This window comes from Ambystoma mexicanum, chromosome 6p, assembly GCF_040938575.1.
Source record: "Ambystoma mexicanum isolate Mex_15411 chromosome 6p, UKY_AmexF1_1, whole genome shotgun sequence".
Classification (NCBI taxonomy): Eukaryota; Metazoa; Chordata; class Amphibia; order Caudata; family Ambystomatidae; genus Ambystoma; species Ambystoma mexicanum.
In genome coordinates, this window is record NC_090935.1 from 611,386,131 (window position 1) to 611,407,920 (window position 21,790).

At 46.1% G+C, this 21,790-nt stretch overlaps 1 protein-coding gene across 8 annotated transcripts in view; it reads left to right on the forward strand.

Moving 5' to 3' along the window:
- Positions 1–21,790, forward strand: part of POC5 (POC5 centriolar protein) — a 544,028-nt gene that overhangs the window by 182,055 nt on the left and 340,183 nt on the right. For all 8 annotated transcript variants that reach the window (XM_069627457.1, XM_069627460.1, XM_069627454.1 and 5 more), the window contains one exon: positions 21,052–21,228. In XM_069627457.1, coding sequence (XP_069483558.1) covers positions 21,052–21,228 — 177 coding nt within the window. The remainder of the gene's footprint in view (positions 1–21,051; positions 21,229–21,790) is intronic.

Here is a 21,790-nt window from a genome sequence, read left to right on the forward strand (position 1 = left end):
GGACAGCCCACAGAGAACACTTGCGTGTCCAGTTCTATCTACCACCCACAGTGCAGCAGAGGAACCATTGGTGGGGGCGCAGATAGGAGACAGGCAATTTATATTCATGGTTGATTCGGGAGCGGAGAAATCATGTGTCAGAGAGGGCCGATTCCCGTTATCTAACAGGAAGTTAGAGACGCAGGGGTTCTCTGGGGCTGTAATTGAAGTTCCTTACACAGAAGCTTTGGATGTAACCATAGGGGGCAAGACCGTAAAAGCACCCTTACTGTATTATGAACAGTCCCCGATAAATTTGCTGGGGAGGGATTTTATGAGTAAACTTAACATGACCATATCATTTACCGAAGGAGGAATAGTGTGTTCTACACCCGGGATATGCCCCTTGCGTGCAATGTTGGTAGTGCAAGCCTACACAACCACACAGGAAATACGAGGGCTGCCACAAAAGGAAGAGATGTTTATTGCAGGGCTAAAGACTTTGGCCCTTATAGTCCCAGAGCTAAAAAACATGGATTGGAGGATTCCAGCAGAATTCCTCTTCCGCCCCATAGTGTGTCCGAATGCAACACCAGGATCAGTGGTGTCGTTGGATTTGCACGCTGTGCAGGTATCAACGAAGCGGATCGCTGTGATTGGAATGGACAAAGAAGGATGTGAGTGGCGCACCGTACTGTGTACAAACGCCAACCTTGCCTTACGCGAGGTAACAGATGAGGATCTCTTTTCAGACACAGAAGTAGATGGTGAGATAGTAATGGAAATAGCGATGCCCTGTGACATTTTGATCCAAGCCAGAGAGATCCCCGTCCAATTGATGGCAGTGGTAGGAACACCACCGTCATTTTTTGATGACGACATGAGGCTAGTACCAAACAATTTATGGACAACAGGCCCACATGATGTAGGGCTGTTGCATGGAGTACAACCTGTGAGAATAAACTTAAAACAAGGAGCTATCTTACCAAGAGTTAAACAGTATCCATTGTCCCGTGAAGCTGAAGAAGGGATAAAAGAGACGATAAATGCACTACTAGTACAAGGAATAATAGTGCCTTCAAACTCCCCATGTAACACATGTATTTATCCAATCAAAAAAGCAAAGGGGGGATCTTGGCGGATGATACAGGATTTACGCCCCCTCAATGATGTAATACAAAAAGAGTTCCCTCTAGTCCCGAACCCTGCATCCATACTATGCAGTATCCCAAAAACAGCATCACATTTTACAGTAGTGGACTTGAAAAACGCATTTTTCTCAATACCTCTGGCTGAAGAGAGTAGATACCTTACAGCGTTCACACTGGCGGGAAAAAGATATGAACACTGCAGACTGCCACAGGGATACTGTGAAAGCCCGAGCATATTCAACCGCATATTGCATGAAGACTTGGGGAACCTATCAGTAGAGAGTACGATTATTCAGTACGTGGACGATTTATTGGTGTGTGCACAAGACAAAGAAACGTGTAGAAAAGATTCAACAACGCTCCTGACTTTACTGGCCAACAAAGGATACAAGGTAGACAAGGAGAAGCTACAGTATTGTCTGCCTGAGGTCCTATACCTGGGACAGCTCATATCGAAAGATGGAAAAAGAATAATTCCCGACAGGGTAGAGGCAATAAGATCGGTAGGAGAACCCACAACAGTGAAAGATATGCAGAAATTTTTGGGGATGTGCAATTATTGCCGAGCATGGATACTAGACTATGCAGCATACACCAGGCCCCTCCTACAAGCACTCAAAGAAGCACAACAGGAGAATGTAAAAATAAAATGGTCAGAAGAAATGAGCATATCGTTCAAATCACTGAAAGAGCTAATTTCAAGCGCTCCAGTACTAGCAAACCCTGATTATGGACACGAATTTTACCTATTTTCCCATTGCAAAGGAACACTTAGCGGTGCTGACACAAAAGACATCCTTAGGACACAAGCCCCTAGCTTACTATAGTGGTACTTTAGATGCCGTGATGCAGGGTCATTTCGCGTGCGAACAATCGCTCGCAGCAGCCGCATTTGCGATTGAAAAAAGTGCCACAATAGTAATGGGATGCCCTGTGACATTGTTTGTGGAGCACTCATTATTTGCAATACTTGAAAGATCAAAAAGCACACTGACCACACAGCGGGCAACAGCATACGAGATTATATTGTCCAGCGCCAACATCCACATAGTGAGATGTAAAACAGTGAACCCCGCCACATTCATTACAGAAGCGTGCACAGTAGAAGACATGCAAAATCACGATTGCGCAACCCACACAGGAGAAGGAGGGGAGGGCACAGTGGTGTGTGAAAACGCTCTCAGTGAGGGGGAAGTGTACTTTGTGGATGGGTCCGCATCAATTGATATGGACACGGGAGAAAAACACGTTGGCATGGCGGTAGTGAGATTAGAGGAAGGTGAGTTTGAAACATTAGTACAGTACCGCCTCCCGTCGCATTACTCTGCACAGGCAGCAGAACTGGTTGCGCTCATAGAAGCACTACACGCAGCAAAAGGCTGTGCAGTTACAATATACACTGACTCAGCTTACATGACAACGACCGTACATGGAGGTCTAGCAAGATGGGGCCGTAGGGGTTTCAGAAGGGCAGATGGAACACCAGTGCAGCATGCAGAATTGTTAAAAGAATTAATTGAGGCCCTACAAAACCCTACTGCCGTAGCAATAGTGAAGTGCCAGGCCCATACCTCCAACTCAGACGTTGTGTCTTTAGGGAACGCGGCAGCAGACGCTGCCGCCAAGGAGGCTTCCTATTTTCAGAAATACGACACCGGTGAGTTCATGATCAAGAACACAACAACCAAAGAACTGTCAGAAGGGTATAACATGATGTCCTTATCACAAATACTAGAATTACAGGAAGGAGCTAGTGCAGAAGAAAAACTAACATGGACGAAACGGGGATGCAGCCAATCAGGGACAGATCGACAATGGAATGTACAACATGCCAAATATACAACTCAGGAATGACATTACGCACACTCCGGGGAACAATTCCCAAACCCATTGGCCCCTTCAGAGAACTGCATATAGATTATGCAGACATGGGGGAAAGGTGTAATGGCTCGCGGTACATGATCGTGGTGGTGTGCCCATTTTCAAGGTGGGTGGAAGCGGGACCATGTGCGCGACCTGATGCCAAAAGCGCCGCCAAGTTCCTAGTAAGGGAAGTGTTCCCGCGCTGGGGAATTTGTGACGTGATACGCTCAGACAACGGCTCTCACTTTGTGAATGAACTTTTCAAGGAAGTTACCACGTTATTGGGTATAAAACATAAATTATGTTCGATTTATCATCCACAAAGTAATGGCGTAGTGGAAAAGATGAACGGCCTGTTAAAGGGCAGATTATCAAAACTATGCTTCTCATTAAAGAAAAATTGGATTTACTGTCTACCCCTGGCTCTATTTGAGTTGAGAAATCAACCAAGTAAAGACCACCACTTGTCCCCACACGAGATCGTGACTGGGAGACGAATGAACACAGCACACTCTCCACTGCGTGAACACTCAGATGCTCACAGAAGCGCCGCAATATTGGGAGATGAGTTCACAGACTACCTAAGAAAATTAACAAGGGCAGCGCGCGCAATATCGAAGCAACTCTCCCCACCCTTCACTAGAGAAGAGGGAAATGTAACAGGATCTGTCACGGAGCCAGAGCAGCAGCTACAGTTAATGCCAGGCGACTCAATTTATGTCAGAAGCTTCGTGCGTCGGTGGAATGCTCCACGATTTCATGGCCCATACGAAGTAATATTTTGCACGCCCACGGCAGTAAAGGTGAAGGGTTTGAGATACTGGGTGCACTTAACCGACGTACGAAAAGCATACAGCAGTGTACACGAGGAGATAGACGAGGAGGCACAGACAACAGCAACCGATGCAAATGAGTAGGATGTCTAAATATCGACTTGCGTGAGTGTGTGTGTCAGCACTGGACCTGAATGGAATAATGTCAGCACTGGAATTGAATGAAATAATGCCTGACAACGATATTACAAAAAAAAAAAAAAAAAAAAAAGGGTGTGTGTGTGGGATTTCTTTTTTGTTTTTTTATCTAGGTGAGTGATGTATAATTAGTGAAATAATAATATTATATCTTGTATATACCCTTGTCTGTGAATACCCCTCCCCCGCACCCCCACCCGCTTCCATTCCCCGTCAAATGTATTGGCACAGATGGTGCCAGCAAAACGTTTACATGCATGCACTTAATGCACTTTTATATCTCAAACAGGAGCTTCCATGGCATCTAACGGGCAGCCTGCAACGGATAGAATTAGTAGAATGAGAGAATTAGTATATGAAAGATGTAGATATTCGTATGAGTGTGGATTATCAGTATGCATCACATTGTTTTTTATGATAATGTTTGGCTTGGTTACATATTGGTTTATAGCGTTCATCTCTATCGAGATGTACGAGGGGGGAGGGAGTAATAACACTACTGGACCAATTAACAGTACCACCGGGCCCAATACAACTGCAGATGTCAATACCAGGGAAGGTGATTTTTTGATATGGGATGGAACTAAACTTGTCTGGGGGTATCATACCACACCATCAAGTGTTGTGACCGCACAAAGAGAAAAGCCACATGGTGAAATGCAGAGCAACACAGTGTCTCCACCAGGGGTATCCAGTTACAATGCCCATAGTCTCAACGATCGAAACCCGTCTGCCATATCATGGTTGTATGACACCCCCACCAGCAAGCTTGCCCACATTCCAAAAAACAATCTGCCAGATAGCGTCAGGAAAGAAAACGAAAAACTACTAGAAATGCACGAAATGCTATATGATGAATGGGCCAAGGGGGGCGGGAATGAGAAAGGGGGGTCTAGTTTGCCCACTGCTCAGGGGGTTGGGAAGTACATGAGTAACAAGAACACCAGACGAAAGAGAGAAACAGGGAGGAAGAAGTATGATGAGTACTATGGGCTAGGTCTAGATAAGATGGAAGACCCACGACACCCCCATCAAACAAATAAGTGGTATGCAGACATGAGGGCCACAGCTAAACAGACAACAAACGAAAGCTGTTATGTCTGTTCCCTCATCCCCCATGCATCAGGTACACCCAAAGTATTGTTACCCAAAGAGTTGCCTATTGTGGATGCCCAATGTCTCCTTCATCTCACGCTGTGCAGGATTAAGAACACCTTCCAGGCACACGAAGTGACTTTTCAAATGCTGCAGAACGAGAAAACCTGTTACCCAAAAACGACAGGAGTAGTATGTTTGAAAGAACCATTTTTTGTGATAGGAGGGACACTTTTTTCTGACAACAAGCGGAAGGATGAAGAAGTGCTGTGCAAAGCGGAAGCACTAAGAGGTGTGGCGCCGGATAAATTACAGTGGATAGAGGAAACATGTACACCAGTATGGAGAGAACACATTTCAAAGCTAACTTGGGTAACTGCCATTGAAAAGCCGTTCAAACTACAGAGCGAAATGGACTATAAACTGTGCTTTAAAGGGGAAGGAAGAACCCCCATGGGAACAAACAAGAGCTGCAACAAGACCCTCACCATCCCAGACCTAAAGAAAGGGACTGCGGCCCTCATGGACACGTACTGGGTGTGCGGCAAACAGGCATACCTACACCTCCCCCAGTCATGGAGTGGCAGCTGCTCAATGGCCACTCTGCATTCGGCACTAATGGTGATACCAGAAAGCCACATCGATGGGAGCAAAAGGACACAGGAACGCATGCAGAGTGTGGCTCAACCCACTGAAGAGTCACAAATATATGTCCTGTCTTCTGGAAGCAAGGGAGAAGTGCTGACCCGTAAAAGACGAGCATCAAATTACATATCAAAGGCATCATCAGAACTATTGGCCCAGATCCCAGACAAATATCGATTATTCAGCTCAGCAGAAACATTCTTTGCCTCACTAGTCTCAAGTGTCCAAGCAAGGGCAAATGCAAAATGGCTCCAGATAACACGCTGGGAACTGATTCAGCTGGCGAACGACACTGAAGAAGGATTCAATATCATCAGAGTCGAACTAAGAGCTTTACGACTAATGACCATGCAAAACAGGTATGTCCTGGACCTGTTGACAGCGATGGACGGTGGTGTTTGCCGAAAAATAGGAAGTGCCTGCTGCACTTTCGTACCTTCCGAAGACGCAGAGAATGGCTCCCTGTCCCATGTGATCGAAGCAGTCCACAACCTAGGAGAAAAAATGAAAATGGAAGGTGGAGCAGAAGCGAGTACCTGGTTCGACAACATCTTCTCCTGGGTTCCCTCATGGCTTGGAACAACTGTGAAATTTTTAATACCAGCTGTTGTGTTCCTCCTTCTACTTTTTTGCCTGTGCCAGGTGGGTCTTCGAGTCTGTGCTAATGCAGTACCAAATGGTGCAATGATGATGGTGACAATGGGCAACTCACACGGTACAATAAAAACAATGCAAGAAGCACAAGTACAAACAGGGATAGATAATTCGCCCAGGTACCAACTGGTGCCCATATACCACGATAAAGATATTGTAGATAAGTTGTGGCACACCACCATCAAAGAGCCCCGTATACTAGAATGGTATGAGGAAGTTTGGGTAGATTTAGAAGCAGATGGTGGGTGCATATATCTAACGTGTACTCCAGATGAATATGCCCGGAGAGGTGAGAGCTTAAGAGCAGTGTGCAGGGCATGGATGCCCATCAAAGGAACTCCGGCATGGGATGAGGCAGTGATGGACGAGGCAGAATGTAGGAGGATAGAAGATTTAAAGAATTCGTTACTTTAGTAACGAAAGGGGGGAAATGTAGGGGAGGACTGGTCCAAGACGACCCCCCCCTCGCCTGCACTTTCTCCCCAGGTGAGGACTATGGCTCTCTTGGGCGTCTCCTCATGCCACCCGGGCCCAGGTGGTGGAGGGCTCACCCACTGGAGACATTGCCCGCACGTATTAATTGCCCACACGTATTAAAATTTAGCTAGGCCTAGACACCATTTTTGTCTTGTAAAGATGGTGTGAGCTCAGCGCGCTGTAGCGCGGCCCCCACCCTTGGAGGGTTTCAGTCATCCTTGTTGCCGCAGCACCCTGGTAGATCCGCTGCGAGCCCGTTCCCACGAACCAGAAGGACATGAGCCAGTGTAATGCACTAACATTGTAACAGTCACCTTCCGCAGTGTATCGTATCATCGCTCCCAGCATGACCCGGCCAGCAGGCCTAGGCAAAATAAAATGAACAGTAAAATGGTCGTCACAGGCCTGACAATCCTCGTATATTAATGTTTAAACCACTTGCAAAGGATGCTTTCCTCTCATAAAATCCCTTATATTATAAAAGCCTGTAAGATGTATAATTAAAAGAGATCATGCCCCCATGATATAAGCAATGATGAGCATATACCATTGCAGTTGGATGCTAATCATAAAGGAACGCACCAAGAATCTATTTGTTACGTGTATTACTGAGAAACTTACACCCCATGGGCTCGCGCCATAACTGAACTAATGCTGCTAGAATACACGAGAAAACGAATATAACCAGACTGTGGAACTCATGTGAAGGATGCGCAAGAAATGCACTTGTTATGTGTGTATGTCTAAGCTTCTTATGTGCCACCACCGTCACGTACAGTGGCGAGTCATTTCCTATGTATTCCACCAACCCGACTACTACCTCACTTACTGCAAATATATATGCATATAATTAAATACTGTAGTTGTTAAAACATAGTGTACGAATACGGTGTTCAGACTGGGTATAATCGAGACACATCCAGCAAAGTTGAAATGCATGTTTTAAAAGGATTTGAATAAGTATTATAGAATGTTCAAATGTTTGGTGTTTTTACCTAACTCAGCAACGCACGAGGGAGATACCTTTGTGAAATACTTGCAAGGCCATTCCCCCTCCCACCCTATGAAGGCTGCCAAAGGCATGAGAGCAGAGACCGCGCCGCGCTGCTTTACCTCCCCCAACTAGACTGGAGCCGCTTCAAAGATTTGTAACCCCCTCTGTAGCACCCAAGGCCACCACCCGCCACCTGCATTATTTACAGCACAGCAGTAAACCTCTGCCTGAACATACGCGCCCCCTCATAAACCTCACAACCCACCGGACCACCTCAGACTTATGGCCCTGTGCAATAAAGACACCCAACACTTTGACAACACACAGCGGAACATCCATAACAACTTCTAACAAGGCAGAAAGACATGTACCGCCCGTGCCAGGCCCTGAAGGTTAGCCCCTCGACCTATGGCCCCGGTCAACAGGACACTGGTAACCATGCCCTGACGTATTGCCTCCAGTCCCCTCACAAGGTGCATTCCTCCTGTGTTGCATTAACCTGTTGTATAACCTATTGTAAGATTTACTGAAGAAGATAATGCTAAAAACGCTCGAATGACTGCGGTGTGCATGGCATAGGGCTAATAAGTCAGGAAGAGACATTCATCTCTGCCACTGGCCACGATGGCCCCACAACACCGCCTGGATGAACTCCGCCACCCGGCCAGGCCCAGCCCAACCCACGAGGCTGCCCAATGACGTCTTCCAGCCAAAGCCAACCACATCACAGCAGCACCTATAGTTAGTCGTCGCCACCCAATCCCCATGAATTTGTGCCCCCTATAGTGTGTAGGTTCTTATGACATTTTTTGTAAATATATACGCCTGTCTTTGCTATTGTCAGACAGAGCGCTCTCGGAGTTTGCAGAGTTCTTTGCATGCCCTATTCTGATTGATAAACTCCCATTTACGCTCACCCGCACTCTGTCTTGGCCTTATTCCCATTTTGGGAGAGTCTTTCATTGTCTCTCATTGCGGGGAGGATCGTGCTGTTTGGGGACACTTGCCTTCAGCTGCCCCTAGGAGGCTCACCTGAGTATCTTGATTGAGCTCTCCTTCCTGCTACTTCTGACAGGGGCGCTGGTCTGCCTGGGACTGAGTTCCTTCACTGGTCCCTGCGTCTGGTAGTCCAGTCCAGCTACCACTAATCCACTTGTCTCCAGGTGAGTGTTTGTCTTTGTCTTCCCTCGCCTGGTGGCTTTCGTTATGTTTGTATAGTTCCTTTGCTTTCAGTCTGCTTTTGTTGTGTTTGTATAGTTGTTCCTGTATTGTTGTCTGCTCTTTCTTTAATGCCGATCTTTTGCTCTTTCCCAATGTAGATGGTGTTGCGGGCCTTGCAGCAGTTGCGGAGCTGATGTATGGCAGCCGCAGCGAGCAAGGAATGAACCCGCGATGGTCTGGTAACAGGTGAGTGATTTCTAGAGATGCGCGCGTGGTTCGAATGCGGTGCAGCTTTAGATTGATGGATGATAGCCGTCTAACCTTGTCTTTTGTCTTCTTCACAGGACCCGACTGTTAGGGAGAATTCTCATTTTATGGCTAATTTCCCTCACCTAGTGAGTCCCCCAGCAGCTTTGTTGGATTTCTGGAGTTTGTTTTCACTTGGTAAGAGTGTGAGCTTTTCCCCCACTCTTACCCATGTTTTGCCATGTGTCTTCTACCTGTTGTGCTTCTTGGCTCTGGAGTACACCACTTCAGTAGTACCCTTCTTTGCTGTGTTACACAGCACCTTCAGTACAGTGACACAGGGTTGTCTTTTAGACTTCCCACCAACTCCATTTCTGAGGCTGACTACAGTCCCCCAGAAAAGGGTAAAGTTGCCATTAATTTTGTCTAGTCATTTAACCACAGATCCAGTGCACCCCGTCTTACAGGGAGTACTGGAAAGGGTTACTCCGTATCCCTTTTTATCTGTACCTCCTAGAGCATTGTTTCGCTCTTTTAACATTTAGACTTGGCTGGTGGCAGTGGTATCTACCTTAACTTTTCTACCGCGATTTATATTATATAAACGTGGTATTGTTTTAGGCAATTATATTGGCCTCGAACATAAACCTGCTTGACCAAATACTTTTTCTTTTGGCTCCGGTCAGGTTTATTCGCCATTTCTTTTTGTTAAAGTCCTTCTTGTGTTTTACTTTGCGCTGCAAACCAGGTTTGCCTCCTTTGTTCACTGTCTTTTGGCGGGCTTCTGCCAAGAAGCCCTCCTCCAGGCGACTGGGTGTCTAGGTGGGCTGAATGTGAGGGAGGGGTGTAGTCACCCCCTGCACAGGGTATCCTAGGAAACCCAAGTCGCACTTTGCCATGATTGGCTGAGGTGGTTGTCCGGGCTGGACAACACACCTGCTGCATGATTGACAGCCAGGCAGTGTGAATGGGGGATTTTCCCATAAAAGGCAGGTCTCCTTGGGCTAGAAGTCAGTCGCCACTGGAACTACAAGGAACCGAAGAGAAGCGGAGAAGAAAACGGCTGCTGCAACTAGCCCATCCCGGTGAAGCCCTGCTGCAGTCCTGAGCCATCTACCCTTCGACGACCAGAGGAGATCCAGTCCAGAGTCTTCTTCCCTTGAGCCTGGTGGGGATAACCAGCTCATCTTCCACAGCCAGAGGATCCTCTTCTTGGTCGAAATCGCTGCACACTGCTGTAGTGGTCCGGATAGCCATCTGAAGAGCCTCTCCTGTTTTTAAGGAGCGCACCTTTTATTCACCGTCGCTGCTGCCGGCTTCATCCCTGTGTGGTGCAGACCCCTCCAGATGTCCTCCTTCGCACCAAAGCTCCAGGAACCGTGGGTCTGCAGGAAACCAACAGCAACAACTCCTGTGGAACCAGCTTCTTCATTGAATAAGGTACTGTGTTCTGCTTGAGGAATCGGGGTAAATCCCTTTTTCTTCGCCTCCAAGGCTTGCCCTTGTTTTCCCTCCTTCTTATAACTTTGGCTTCCTCTGTTGACAATATCCAAGTACTCCTGGGAATGTTGAATCTGGAACTGTCCGACTGTGTGATCCCCGACAACAAGAACCCGGTTCCACTTGACACTGGCCTATTGACTCTTGAATTCCGTCAAATAGTGTTCTGATTCTGTCTGCCTTGTCAAAAGTATTGCCTATGATTTTTGCTCCAATTCTCTCTGGTCAAGTCAGGTGCTAAGTGTGTTTTTGCCCCGGTAACATTTCTTGCCGCGGATACGCGTTTCTTTTGTAAGACCGAACGGTCATTACTGTTAAAAAGTGATTGCAATTGTATTGCCGGTAACTTCTTTTGTTTCACAACACCGGTCCGTTAAAACATTGGAGTACTTACCTTAAGTTAGAGTGTACCAAAGTGAATTGGTTGGTTGTAGTGTATTTACGCGGATTTTGAATTAATAGAAGTGTTGTGTTAATAACAAATGGTTTAAAAATAAATGTACTTATATTTTTTACCTGAAACCTTGTCAGTGTTTGCTTGAGTCACAGTAATTGTGGTCCCTTTGTGTAATCTCTGCTACTGCTCATATACTCTTGAGATAAGCCTGGCTGCTCCGCTACTGCTACCACTTTAACATAGTAGTACAGGCTTGTACCAAAGGTAAAACTTGTATTGCCACCTGTAGTCTTAATTGTGTGTAGTGGTCCCTAAGGGCACTGCACGGGATTCTGCCTAACACCGACTTCGTGGATGAGAAGCGCAGCGTTGGGATCAAGATCACCGGATTGCAGGAGGTGAGTATTGTGATGCTGGAAATGCATTGGAGGGACAGGGCCTCCCTGTCCTTGTCCTGTAGACCTTTTTCATTGTGTTCTGTATTGTTTTCTGCCCATGAGTCCTGTGGGACTCCTGGCAGTGCCGCTCTTCCTGTTTTTGGTTTGGTGTACAGACCCATGGGATACCCTTATGGCACCCATGGGTGGGGGTACAACTCTGTGCACCTAGTGTATGTTTTTGGGCACCTGTGGGTGGCCCACAGAGCAGGGTATGGGCTGGTGGCAGCTCCATGCTGAATTTGACGGGTGAGTATCCTCCATTTTGGGATACCCATCGGTTGATCCTGATGGAAAACAAGATGGCCCCTGTGGCCTCTTGCTTTCTAATGCCTGTTAACTTGTTTTCCCCAAGTCCTGGGAAACCCTGACTCTGTCCCTTCCCCCTGACTGGCTGTTGGGTGGAAGTGCCATATATGGTGTTGTTGTGAAGTCCAGTCCAGACTGGCTGGAGCCTTCCCAGTGACTGTATGTTGTGGGTACACCCTGTGGGTGGGACATGGGTGAATGTAGTGTGTGACCAATATGCACTTCTTGTTGTGGCTGTCTGGTTTCTGGTATGAGACACAAAGACTGAGACAGCCCTGCCTGAAACTGGCCTGAATGCAATGTGTAGTGTTGAATGGCTGGGTACTTGTCCCAATCCACATTCCTTGATGTGAATGTCTGAGAGGGAGGAGGATGGCCTGAATGCACTGTGTGCCTGATTGGCTGACTGACTGCATGAATGCCCTTCTGTATGATTTGCTGAATGTGACCCAGCAGTGTGGATGAGAGACAGGATAGTATATCTGGGGACCTCTCACCACTGGAAATTGTTCAGAAGCTGTGTCTACACTTGAAGAGTAACTGGAACTGCTGATCCTCGACGCCCAGCTGGAAGAAGACTTGCTGTTGCATTTGCTTCGAAAGCTGCCGAATTCGTCGAAGACTGATCCGAGAGAGGACCTGGTAAGGCACCATCTTCCCGTGCTCCGAGGGACCATCTAGCACCGCTGACCTTCGCCGAAGCTCCCTGGGAGTCAGACCCTTGAAAGGCTGCCGACCGGAGACGGGACCGGCAAGGAGAACGAAGTGAAGCACCTGGACTTCGCCGCTGTCGAAGTCCATTGCCGTCGACCAGTGTTTGCAGGTTTCTGTAACCGCTGAGGCCCGTCGAAGTTGTGTTGCCCCAGAAGAGGGGACCACTTGACGCCGTGCCGCCGACAAACGGAGCCGCCCGCTCCTTTGCCTAAGAACATTTGGATCAAAGAACTCCCTTGTCCGCACTGACGACCGCTTTATCCTGCCGGAGAGAATCAAGGCCGTTGACGCGCAGAGGAGAATCCGCCTGTGGTTTTACCGCCACCAGAATGCCACAAAGACCGACGACTCGACGCCCTTGCTGGGCCACAGTCCTTCTGAAACTCTTTGCGGTCTAGAACTATCAAACGCTGAGGTGCCCCGCACACCTCATCCTCGCAGGACGTCGCCAACGAGCACCGCCTGGATTGATGCGTGGTCTCGGCACCCTCGAACTTCTCATCAACGCCTCTCGACGATCCGTGACTCCTGCTTGAAATGGGGTCACTCAAGAAGGATCCATTGGCGCTTCTTCCAAGAACTCTGCTCCACCAGGTACATTGGGGGGGTAAAACATTGTAGGATGAAATAAGACTATTGAGCAATATATGGACTAGGCTTGTGCTATATCTTTATTTTACAGGTTGCCCAAGTGGGGGGTGGGGATCTCCACACAGAACTGTGCTTAGGTAAGTGACTCAGTATTCTGCCTATTGTTTCAACCATCTTGCTTTCCCTCCTCTCTCTATTGCTGGTTTCCTTTTTATGGATCTGTGTGACATTTTAACAGTATAGTTCATGCACTTTAAAGACGTCTGATAATATTGGTGGTACCACTTTAGAATTGTATGTATTTGCCATTGTTGACTTCTGAGTACAAAGTGAGTTATTGTGATACTGTACATACCTTTGAATATTATATAAAGACTGTGTTTTGAGTAATAGTGTGTGGACATTCCTTTGTGGGGGCTTGGGGACTACACTGTACTTAAGGACCAGCCTGCATCACCTCCTCAGAAGCTAGGCCTTGATTGCTCGACCACGTACCAATAATAGAGAATCTTGGCTGGGGTCCTCTGTGCCTCTCCTCTACCATATAGAGAGCAGAAGTACAGACACCCCCCTCCAGTCTTTACAAGTGTGCAGGATAAACGCTGGTTGAAAAGGGTAAGTAAGCTGGTGCAAGCGGCGGTGTGCGAAAGCAAAGTAACGCAAAGTGCTGGGGATGGAATCGGCTTATATAGCTGTGTTTCTGGGGCTACGCCCACTAGTTCTGTCTTGCTTGCCACACCCTGCCACTGCTACAGTCTGCACGTGCAGCCTGGGCCTGTGGAGCCACACCCCAACAGTATGCTCATGGAAATGTTCCTGAATAAAGGCAAGTGGAAAAGTTCTCGAAAATGAAGCACTCTTGCACGAAAATAGTGTTCCTGCTTACATCCTGATATGAGCCTGGCGCCAAAGGCGCCAGCACTGAGTTCAGCCGGGCCCCCTGTGTATGTGTGCCCTGAGACCCATTACCCCCATCACTTAATGCTGTGGTGTCTGTGTTCCTGGGCCAGTGCTCATGACACTTGCTGTATGTGATCAAGGCGTATGATTCGGTATGCTGGGAATGGTTATATGCTTCCCTGGAACGATTTGGGGACGGGGGGCAGGTCCTTGGGTGGATTAATCTTTTATATGCAGCACCCTTTGCAAGGGTCGGAACAGGCAAATACGTATCAGGCCAAAAGGAATTTGAGAGGCACAAAGCAAAGATGCCCGCTATTCCCCCATGCTCTTTATATCGGCGCTGGAGCCCTTAGCGGTGTTCATCTGACAGAATTTAAAGAGGCTGGGCTCCAGGTAGACTCGGTGTGCCATGTTGTCTTGCTATATGTGGACGATATGCTGTTGTGTGCAAGTAACCTCGTGGACACTTGGCGTTCTTTTTAGAGTTACTGGATAATTTTGCAGTGCTCACCGGCATTACGGTGTGCAGGAAGAAATCATGTATATTTCCGTTAGTGGGCTGGGGTGGGGCTGGATGAATCCGGCTTACCAAATTTGGGGCTGAGATGGGAGACTCTGATGTTCAGATATCGGGGATTCAACATATTGCACAATATTGTACTCTCTCACGAGCAGAACACTGTACAGGGAAAACGGTTGATGGTATTTTGGAAGAGATTGCCTCCCTCAGTGATGGGGAGAATAGTACTGATTTAAAATTGTGGTCCTTCCTCCGTTATTATATCACTTGATCAACATCAACATACCGTAATGTATACCACAGCCCTTATTAGATAGCTCAATTCAGTAATTGGTGGCTTTATATGGTGCTCCGGCAGACATAGGGAGGCCCTGAGCACATTGTGTAGAGATTATGCAGAGGGATGGGTGTGGTTGCTGCATTTTGAGTTGTATTACTTGGTGGAACAGTTGCAGTGTGTAGCTGGATGCGGTTACGTTGGAGCACAACTTGCAAAGAGAAGTGATCACGCCATACTTATTGAAGGAAGTGCTTTGACTGGGGAAGGCTAGAATTCAGGACACCCCATACATTCTGTGGTTGGGTAGAAGGATCTGAGCCAGGACCAGCAAACTGCTGGAGGTGAGTGAACTGCACTCCCCCAATGTACCTTTAGCAGCACTGTATGGGGAAGATAGAGGGGAAACTTGCACTGATTCGAACTCAATGGGAAGAGAAGGGACGCTGGAGGATTTGTTCTCGGCTGAGGGGCCCCTGGAGATTCAGGATATTGTTGGGGGTTGGTTTGGGGTGCACACAGCAATTCATTACGCACTCCAGACTTCTGCATAGGGCAAAGGAAATTTGGAAGGGATTCACGTAACTCCCGGGGGAAGATAGCACAATGGGATTGCTATACGACGTGTCCGAAGGTGGACATGGAGTGTCAAGATTGTATCCTGGGCTACTGGTGGCACTACCAGTGGAGGCATATGGGGTTAAAAACAAGTCGGAGGAAGACTTAAGTAGAGAATGTACAGATCGAGAGTGGGCTAGAGTGTTGCTGTATCCGAAGGAAGTTTCAGGAAATGCTAGATTTATGCTGACCCAGTTCTATGTTCTTCATAGGGCTTATATGACCCCACATGTGATATCACAATTTCCCTTATCGACAGATACCGGGTGGCCTAGATGTGGAGGGTATGGAGCAGATATGTTGCATATGTTTTGGGCAGGCACTGTGATCGGGAGTTTCAGGCGGGAGATGGAACTCCGGCTAAGGAGAAGGGGCATTACAGGATGTAGCTTGTTACCAGAGGCTTGCCTGCTTGGCATGTTCCCGTGACCCAAGGCAAAGAAACCAGAAAATAGAATGTTAGACTTTGCCGGGTACTTGCTAAGTGGAGCACAGCTATGGCGTGGAGATCACCTGAAGGCATTTGTATAGAAAGTTGGTGGAGTGACCAGAGACGTTGGTCTATGGCTGAAGCCACAATCTGGTACAGGGCAATGTAGGCAGGACTGAGGAAGGGCTCAGAGAATGTGGCTGCTTGGAACGCCCTGGTGCATTCATTATTTAGTTCACCAGACGATAAGCCCCCATGAGACCTCTGACAGGCTAGAAGGGTGTAGTTGGATTCTAATGTACTGTTAGACATGGCAGAGCACTATGGGACTCGGGGAGGAATGAGTAGCGGGTGGAGGTATGAGTGTAAGGGTGTCCCTAATTATGCTCACACCAGAATCAATACACCCTGCTAGGGAAATAATGCCAAAGGAAATTTTGTAAGGATAACAAGTTTAATCTTACAAATGAGGATGGTAGCAAAGGACTCTTCTGCCTGAACGGTCTTCTCCTGTCACTCTTCATGTTCTTTCCTGTCAAAGTGGTTTCAAGCAGAGGGTTATATAGGTCCTAACTTGTCATGATGTCACTGGAGCTGGATCATGACTTCAGCCAAATCTGTCCTCCTTCCATAATGGGGATGCTCCAAAGCCTTCTTTCTTCGTTGTCAGCGGTTTTGTCAGGGCATGCTGTTCTACATTTAGCTAACTATGCAAAAACACACTGCAGCCCAGCAGATTTTACAATCCTTGAGGCCTAGCTTAAGGAAAACTAAACCTTGCTATCCATATATAAATATTTTCCATTAATTCTATTCATATTCCACTCATCCTGCTCACGTTATCTGGGTACTGTAGTTTCTTCCACATTTTACACTTATATTTTATCCCATTCTGCACTTTGCTGCACAAAACGTGTAAGACCTATTTTTAACCCGCATGGACCCTTGACGGACAGTGGACACCTGGTGAGTCAGGTCGTACTGGCCATAGTGAAGAACACTGCACACAGCCTGTGGTTTATTTAGATCCTGCAGGCCGCATTCCTTCAGGGGAGGAGGGGGGGTTGCTCTACAGCACTAAGCTTTTACAATGTCTAGGGTCTGACATTACAAATCTATCCACTAATAGTTAATTGTGCCATATATTGGACAATAACTACCTTCTTCAGTGCTTACCTATATCTGTGTATGTGATTATGCTTGCAGGAGAGACCCTTCACAGTGCCCCTCACCCCCCTCGCCTAGTTCATTATAGTGCTTTGAAAATGTCTTGCCTAACTCTGAAGCGCTTGGTGGTTTAGGAGGACCCTGGTTCCTTCCCAAAAGGGACGCTGACCTGGTGGGCGTCTAGAGTTGCTGCAGTGGGAAATACAAGCTGTTTGTTGACTGGGTAATGTGTTGAATTTGTTTAATTACAAACGTAAATTGTTATAATAATTATGATATGATTTATATATTGCCTATACACAATGTATTTCAAAGCACTTCAAGACAAGAGAGGGAACAAGGGAAAATACAATGACATTCTTACAGGCCATGAACAGTAAGGATGTGAAATTAACTATCGTACTCGGCCTGACGACATTTCAGATAGTGCAAGAGCTAAGACCTAGATAAGGAAGGGAGAGGGGGAGTGGGAAGGAAATGGAAACAGACAGGTGACTACCGTACTAGGCCTGACGACATTTCTGATAGAGACGGAGAAAAACAAAAGGTGAGGGAGAGGGGTGCAGAAAGGGAGGGGAGGAACAAAACAAGCGACTATCGTACTAGGCCTGACGAAATTTCAGATAGTGCTCGGGGGGAGGAGGGGTGAAATAACAAGTAAGTTGGGGGGGCGGAGACAGACGAGGTTGCTATCATACTAGGGACAATTCTGATAAAGTGCATAGAAGAAAGTAAGGGGAGGAGATAGGAAAAGAGAGTCGAGGAGAGAACAGAGTAAGCAGTCAAAAAGAGTGGAGAAGCAAGAGGGGAGAGTGAATACAAGTGCAGAAGTCCGTAGTAACACATAATGTTGCAAGCCAGGATACAAGATGGAAGATTGGAACAGCATGATTCACTGCCACTATGAGCACAAGATGCAAAGGAAGTCCAGCATGAGAGTTGTCAAAGGGTGACACACAGTGAATCAATGAGTCCATGCAAGTCAAATCCAGCATTGGCCACAAGGCAGTGATGGTGAAACCAGAATGTATCAGGACAGACCACTGCCGAAGTAGGCTGCAGGTGGGGGAGGGGGGAGCAGGGTAGAAGAATCGAGCACAACAGGCAACACCTGTGTGTGGGAAGAGGGGGAGGGCACAAGGGAACATCACAGGAGGACCAGAGGGGGTGGGGATGAACAATTAATGGTAGAACTGTTTGATTATATATGTGACAATAAAAAGTATGAAGTAAATGTTATTACATAGATGGCTTACCTGGTCGCATCCAGGCCATCTAATCTGCAGCATTGTTCCACTCCCCCCCAGGCCCTCTCTCATGCCCTTCTACCAAAGCTTACTTGGTTACTCTGTGACATTTCTCCACTACCCCCTTTGCCCTTTTAGCCAAAGGCGCTTCACTTTTATTTCGTCCTCCCAAATGGCAAGTTTGTTTTTTGTGTACTTTTCTTACTTCCCATTTCCTTTTCCACTCAACTGCTTCACCCCAGTACCCCTCATATTCCATCTTATTTAGATTGTGTAGAAGATCAGAGCCTCTTTGTTGTATCCCTGTTAGAATGAGACTTGTTCATTGTAGCACATCTTGCTTTGATTGGGGTGGCTTGTACAACATCTTGGAGACCAAAAAGTAAGTGATAATGGTGATGAGATGGTTAGTAGTCCCAACAGCCATTTTGCAATATTTTCATCAGTATTGGATGAGAAAAACTATATTTTGATAAAAATGGTAAACCAGTACTTTTTCTTGAAATGTCACATACAAGTTTGGTGTGTCAGTCTCCTCACATCAGCAGCTTCATTACCAGTTTAAGAAGTGCCACCTGTCAAATCCTTTATTTGCAGTAGTTTATAAAATATGTAGGTATATGTAGGAAAAAGCTTTTTGACGTCTTCCTGGGTTTTTTCACGTATTTCTGTATCAATTTGGTTTATTTTCTGGGTGAGTCATACATTTCAATTTACAACGCTAGATGCCCAAGAAAATGAAGTCTTCTTAAATGCAATTCTGTGCTGGATTATAAATTGGATCGAGCGCCATTGTCTTAGTTACCCTTTATTGTCATGAAATGTTGATTAATTATAGGAGAGCTGTCTGTAACCTGCAGATCCAGGTGGAGCCAACCTGCAGACATGTTTGGATTTACTGACAAAGTAGAGCACTAGTATTTAATGCATTCTTATCCGTAAATGTAAAATGCAGTAAATTGAAAATGCCAAAACATTTGGCTTTGCCAATACCTGAATCAAAAAATAGGGCTCCTGGTGTGGAACCTATTCTACCCAGGAGGGTTAACTAGGAAAACAAAAGATACAAATGAATAGGTCCAAGGATGCTAGGCTCAGAACAACACCTCCACATGTATTATCAAACTCTGCATTGCTAAGGAAGGAATCCCTCTTCAATAGTATGTTGTAGAGATAAATCTCATTTTTTTATATTAAAGTTGTGTGCAAAAAGACATAAATCCAACATTTAGAGAAATTAAGACATCAAAATGGTTTGCTAAAACAGAACAATCGGACAAAAAAACAGAAAGATATTTACAACACACAGTGCCAAAAAAACATTTTTTGGGACAATCTCCAAATTGTGTGTGTGTAACAAACCCGACTCCTATTAGGATTTGCCAAGAAATTCACATATTGCAGCGTACATATTCAAGTCAACATTTGTGGAAAACACATAGAACAATGGTGGGTACACAAAATTATTTTTCTTGCGTAAACAGCATTAATGTGCTATAGTTTTGGGGGGAGTAGTGCGTCTACACCAGGTGTTTCAGCCGTTTCTAGGTGGGCTAGGTGTGCCTCATCTTTAACACGGCCTTCATCAGGATGGAGTTCTGTGTAGATTGACGTCTGTGCTATGGGTTAATAGATTTCACAGGCGCTAAATTTGGGATCTGCTAGCTGCATGGGCTGGTCTCTGTATGGTCCTCTCGCTGGAGGTCAAAAAATGCTGATCCAGGGTGGTATCAGTGGGAAACAGACACGGCTTGCACAGCTGTGAGGGTTGCAGCATGGGCAGCCTATCTGCCAAAAAAGTACAAGCTGGAGCTCCTCATGCTGCTGTGTTGGTACCAACACTTTGCAGTCAGGCCCCTGCAGTCTCAACTGTGACACAGCAGCCTGAGGAGCTCCAGCTCGTACTTTTTTGGCAGACAGGCTATAGAGACCATACAGAGACCAGCCCATGCGGCTAGCAGATCTCAAATTTAGCGCCTGTGAAATCTATTAACCCATAGCACAGACGTCAATCTACACAGAACCCCGTCCTGATGAAGGCCGTGTTAAAGATGAGGCACACCTAGCCCACCTAGAAACGGCTGAAACACCTGGTGTAGATGCACTACTCCCCCCAAAACTACAGCACATTAATGCTGTTTACGCAAGAAAAATAATTTTGTGTACCCACCATTGTTCTATGTGTTTTCCACAAATGTTGACTTGAATATGTACACTGCAATATGTGAATTTCTTGGCAAATCCTAATAGGAGTCGGGTTTGTTACACACACACACAATTTGGAGATTGTCCCAAAAAATGTTTTTTTGGCACTGTGTGTTGTAAATATCTTTCTGGTTTTTTGTCTGATTGTTCTGTTTTAGCAAACCATTTTGATGTCTTAATTTCTCTAAATGTTGGATTTATGTCTTTTTGCACACAACTTTAATATAAAAAAAATGAGATTTATCTCTACAACATACTATTGAAGAGTGATTCCTTCCTTAGCAGTGCAGAGTTTGATAATACACGTGGAGGTGTTGTTCTGAGCCTAGCATCCTTGGACCTATTCATTTGTATTGTTTGTTTTCCTAGTTTGCCAATACCTGTCAGCACATGCTTTAAAGTGACTCGCCACTTGTAACAGAGTATGTGTGCTCTGTAAAAATGATGATTTTACCTTCAGCTGCCACATCAGCACCTTTAACCAGGTTTATTTCTTTTAGACAAACGTTGTAACCGAATTAAACAAATGGAGGCTTACTATCATTGAGCAGCACAGATTAGAAATGAGAAGGCAAAGAGAAAAGCATGCTGAGCATGCAACCCAATTGAGCAACCAGGTTGACCACTTGAAGGAACTACTGCAAACGTATGAAACGTCTGTGCACAGAAAGGATGAGGTATTTTTCTATATCTTTGGTTCTTTGCTTTGTCTAGAAAGTTAGCATGCACACCAGTTAAACAGTTGCATTTAATTTACATACTTCATTAGATACTTGTACAAAGTTAATGTCCATACGCATGAGTCATGTAACTGGGTCTTGCATAGCCTGATTTCTGCCATTTTTCGGGCATCTTGGTTTTAATGAACATAGTGTTTTGGGCTGAGCGTTTCTAATTCGAAGGAAAATGTGTTAACAAAAACGTATTTACTAGAAGCAACGTGGCAAGTTTTGAACAAAGAGCTAGATTATAGTGCCTTTTTTACATTTGGAAACACAATTTATTTTCAAATTGAGCTTGCACCATGCATAGATATGTGCCAGAAGAGTAATGGCTCTCTTCCAGAGCTCCTGCAGCATTATGCAGAGATGGGCCCTGGGGCCAATCATCTGTTCTGGTACATATGCCCTTTTGTAGAAGCCTCGGCTACTGTGCGGTGGGAGAGTTCTATATTGTTGTAGGTAAAGCCTAATTTTATCTGCCTTGGCTAGTACTTTGATTTTCGTACCTGTATCTCCC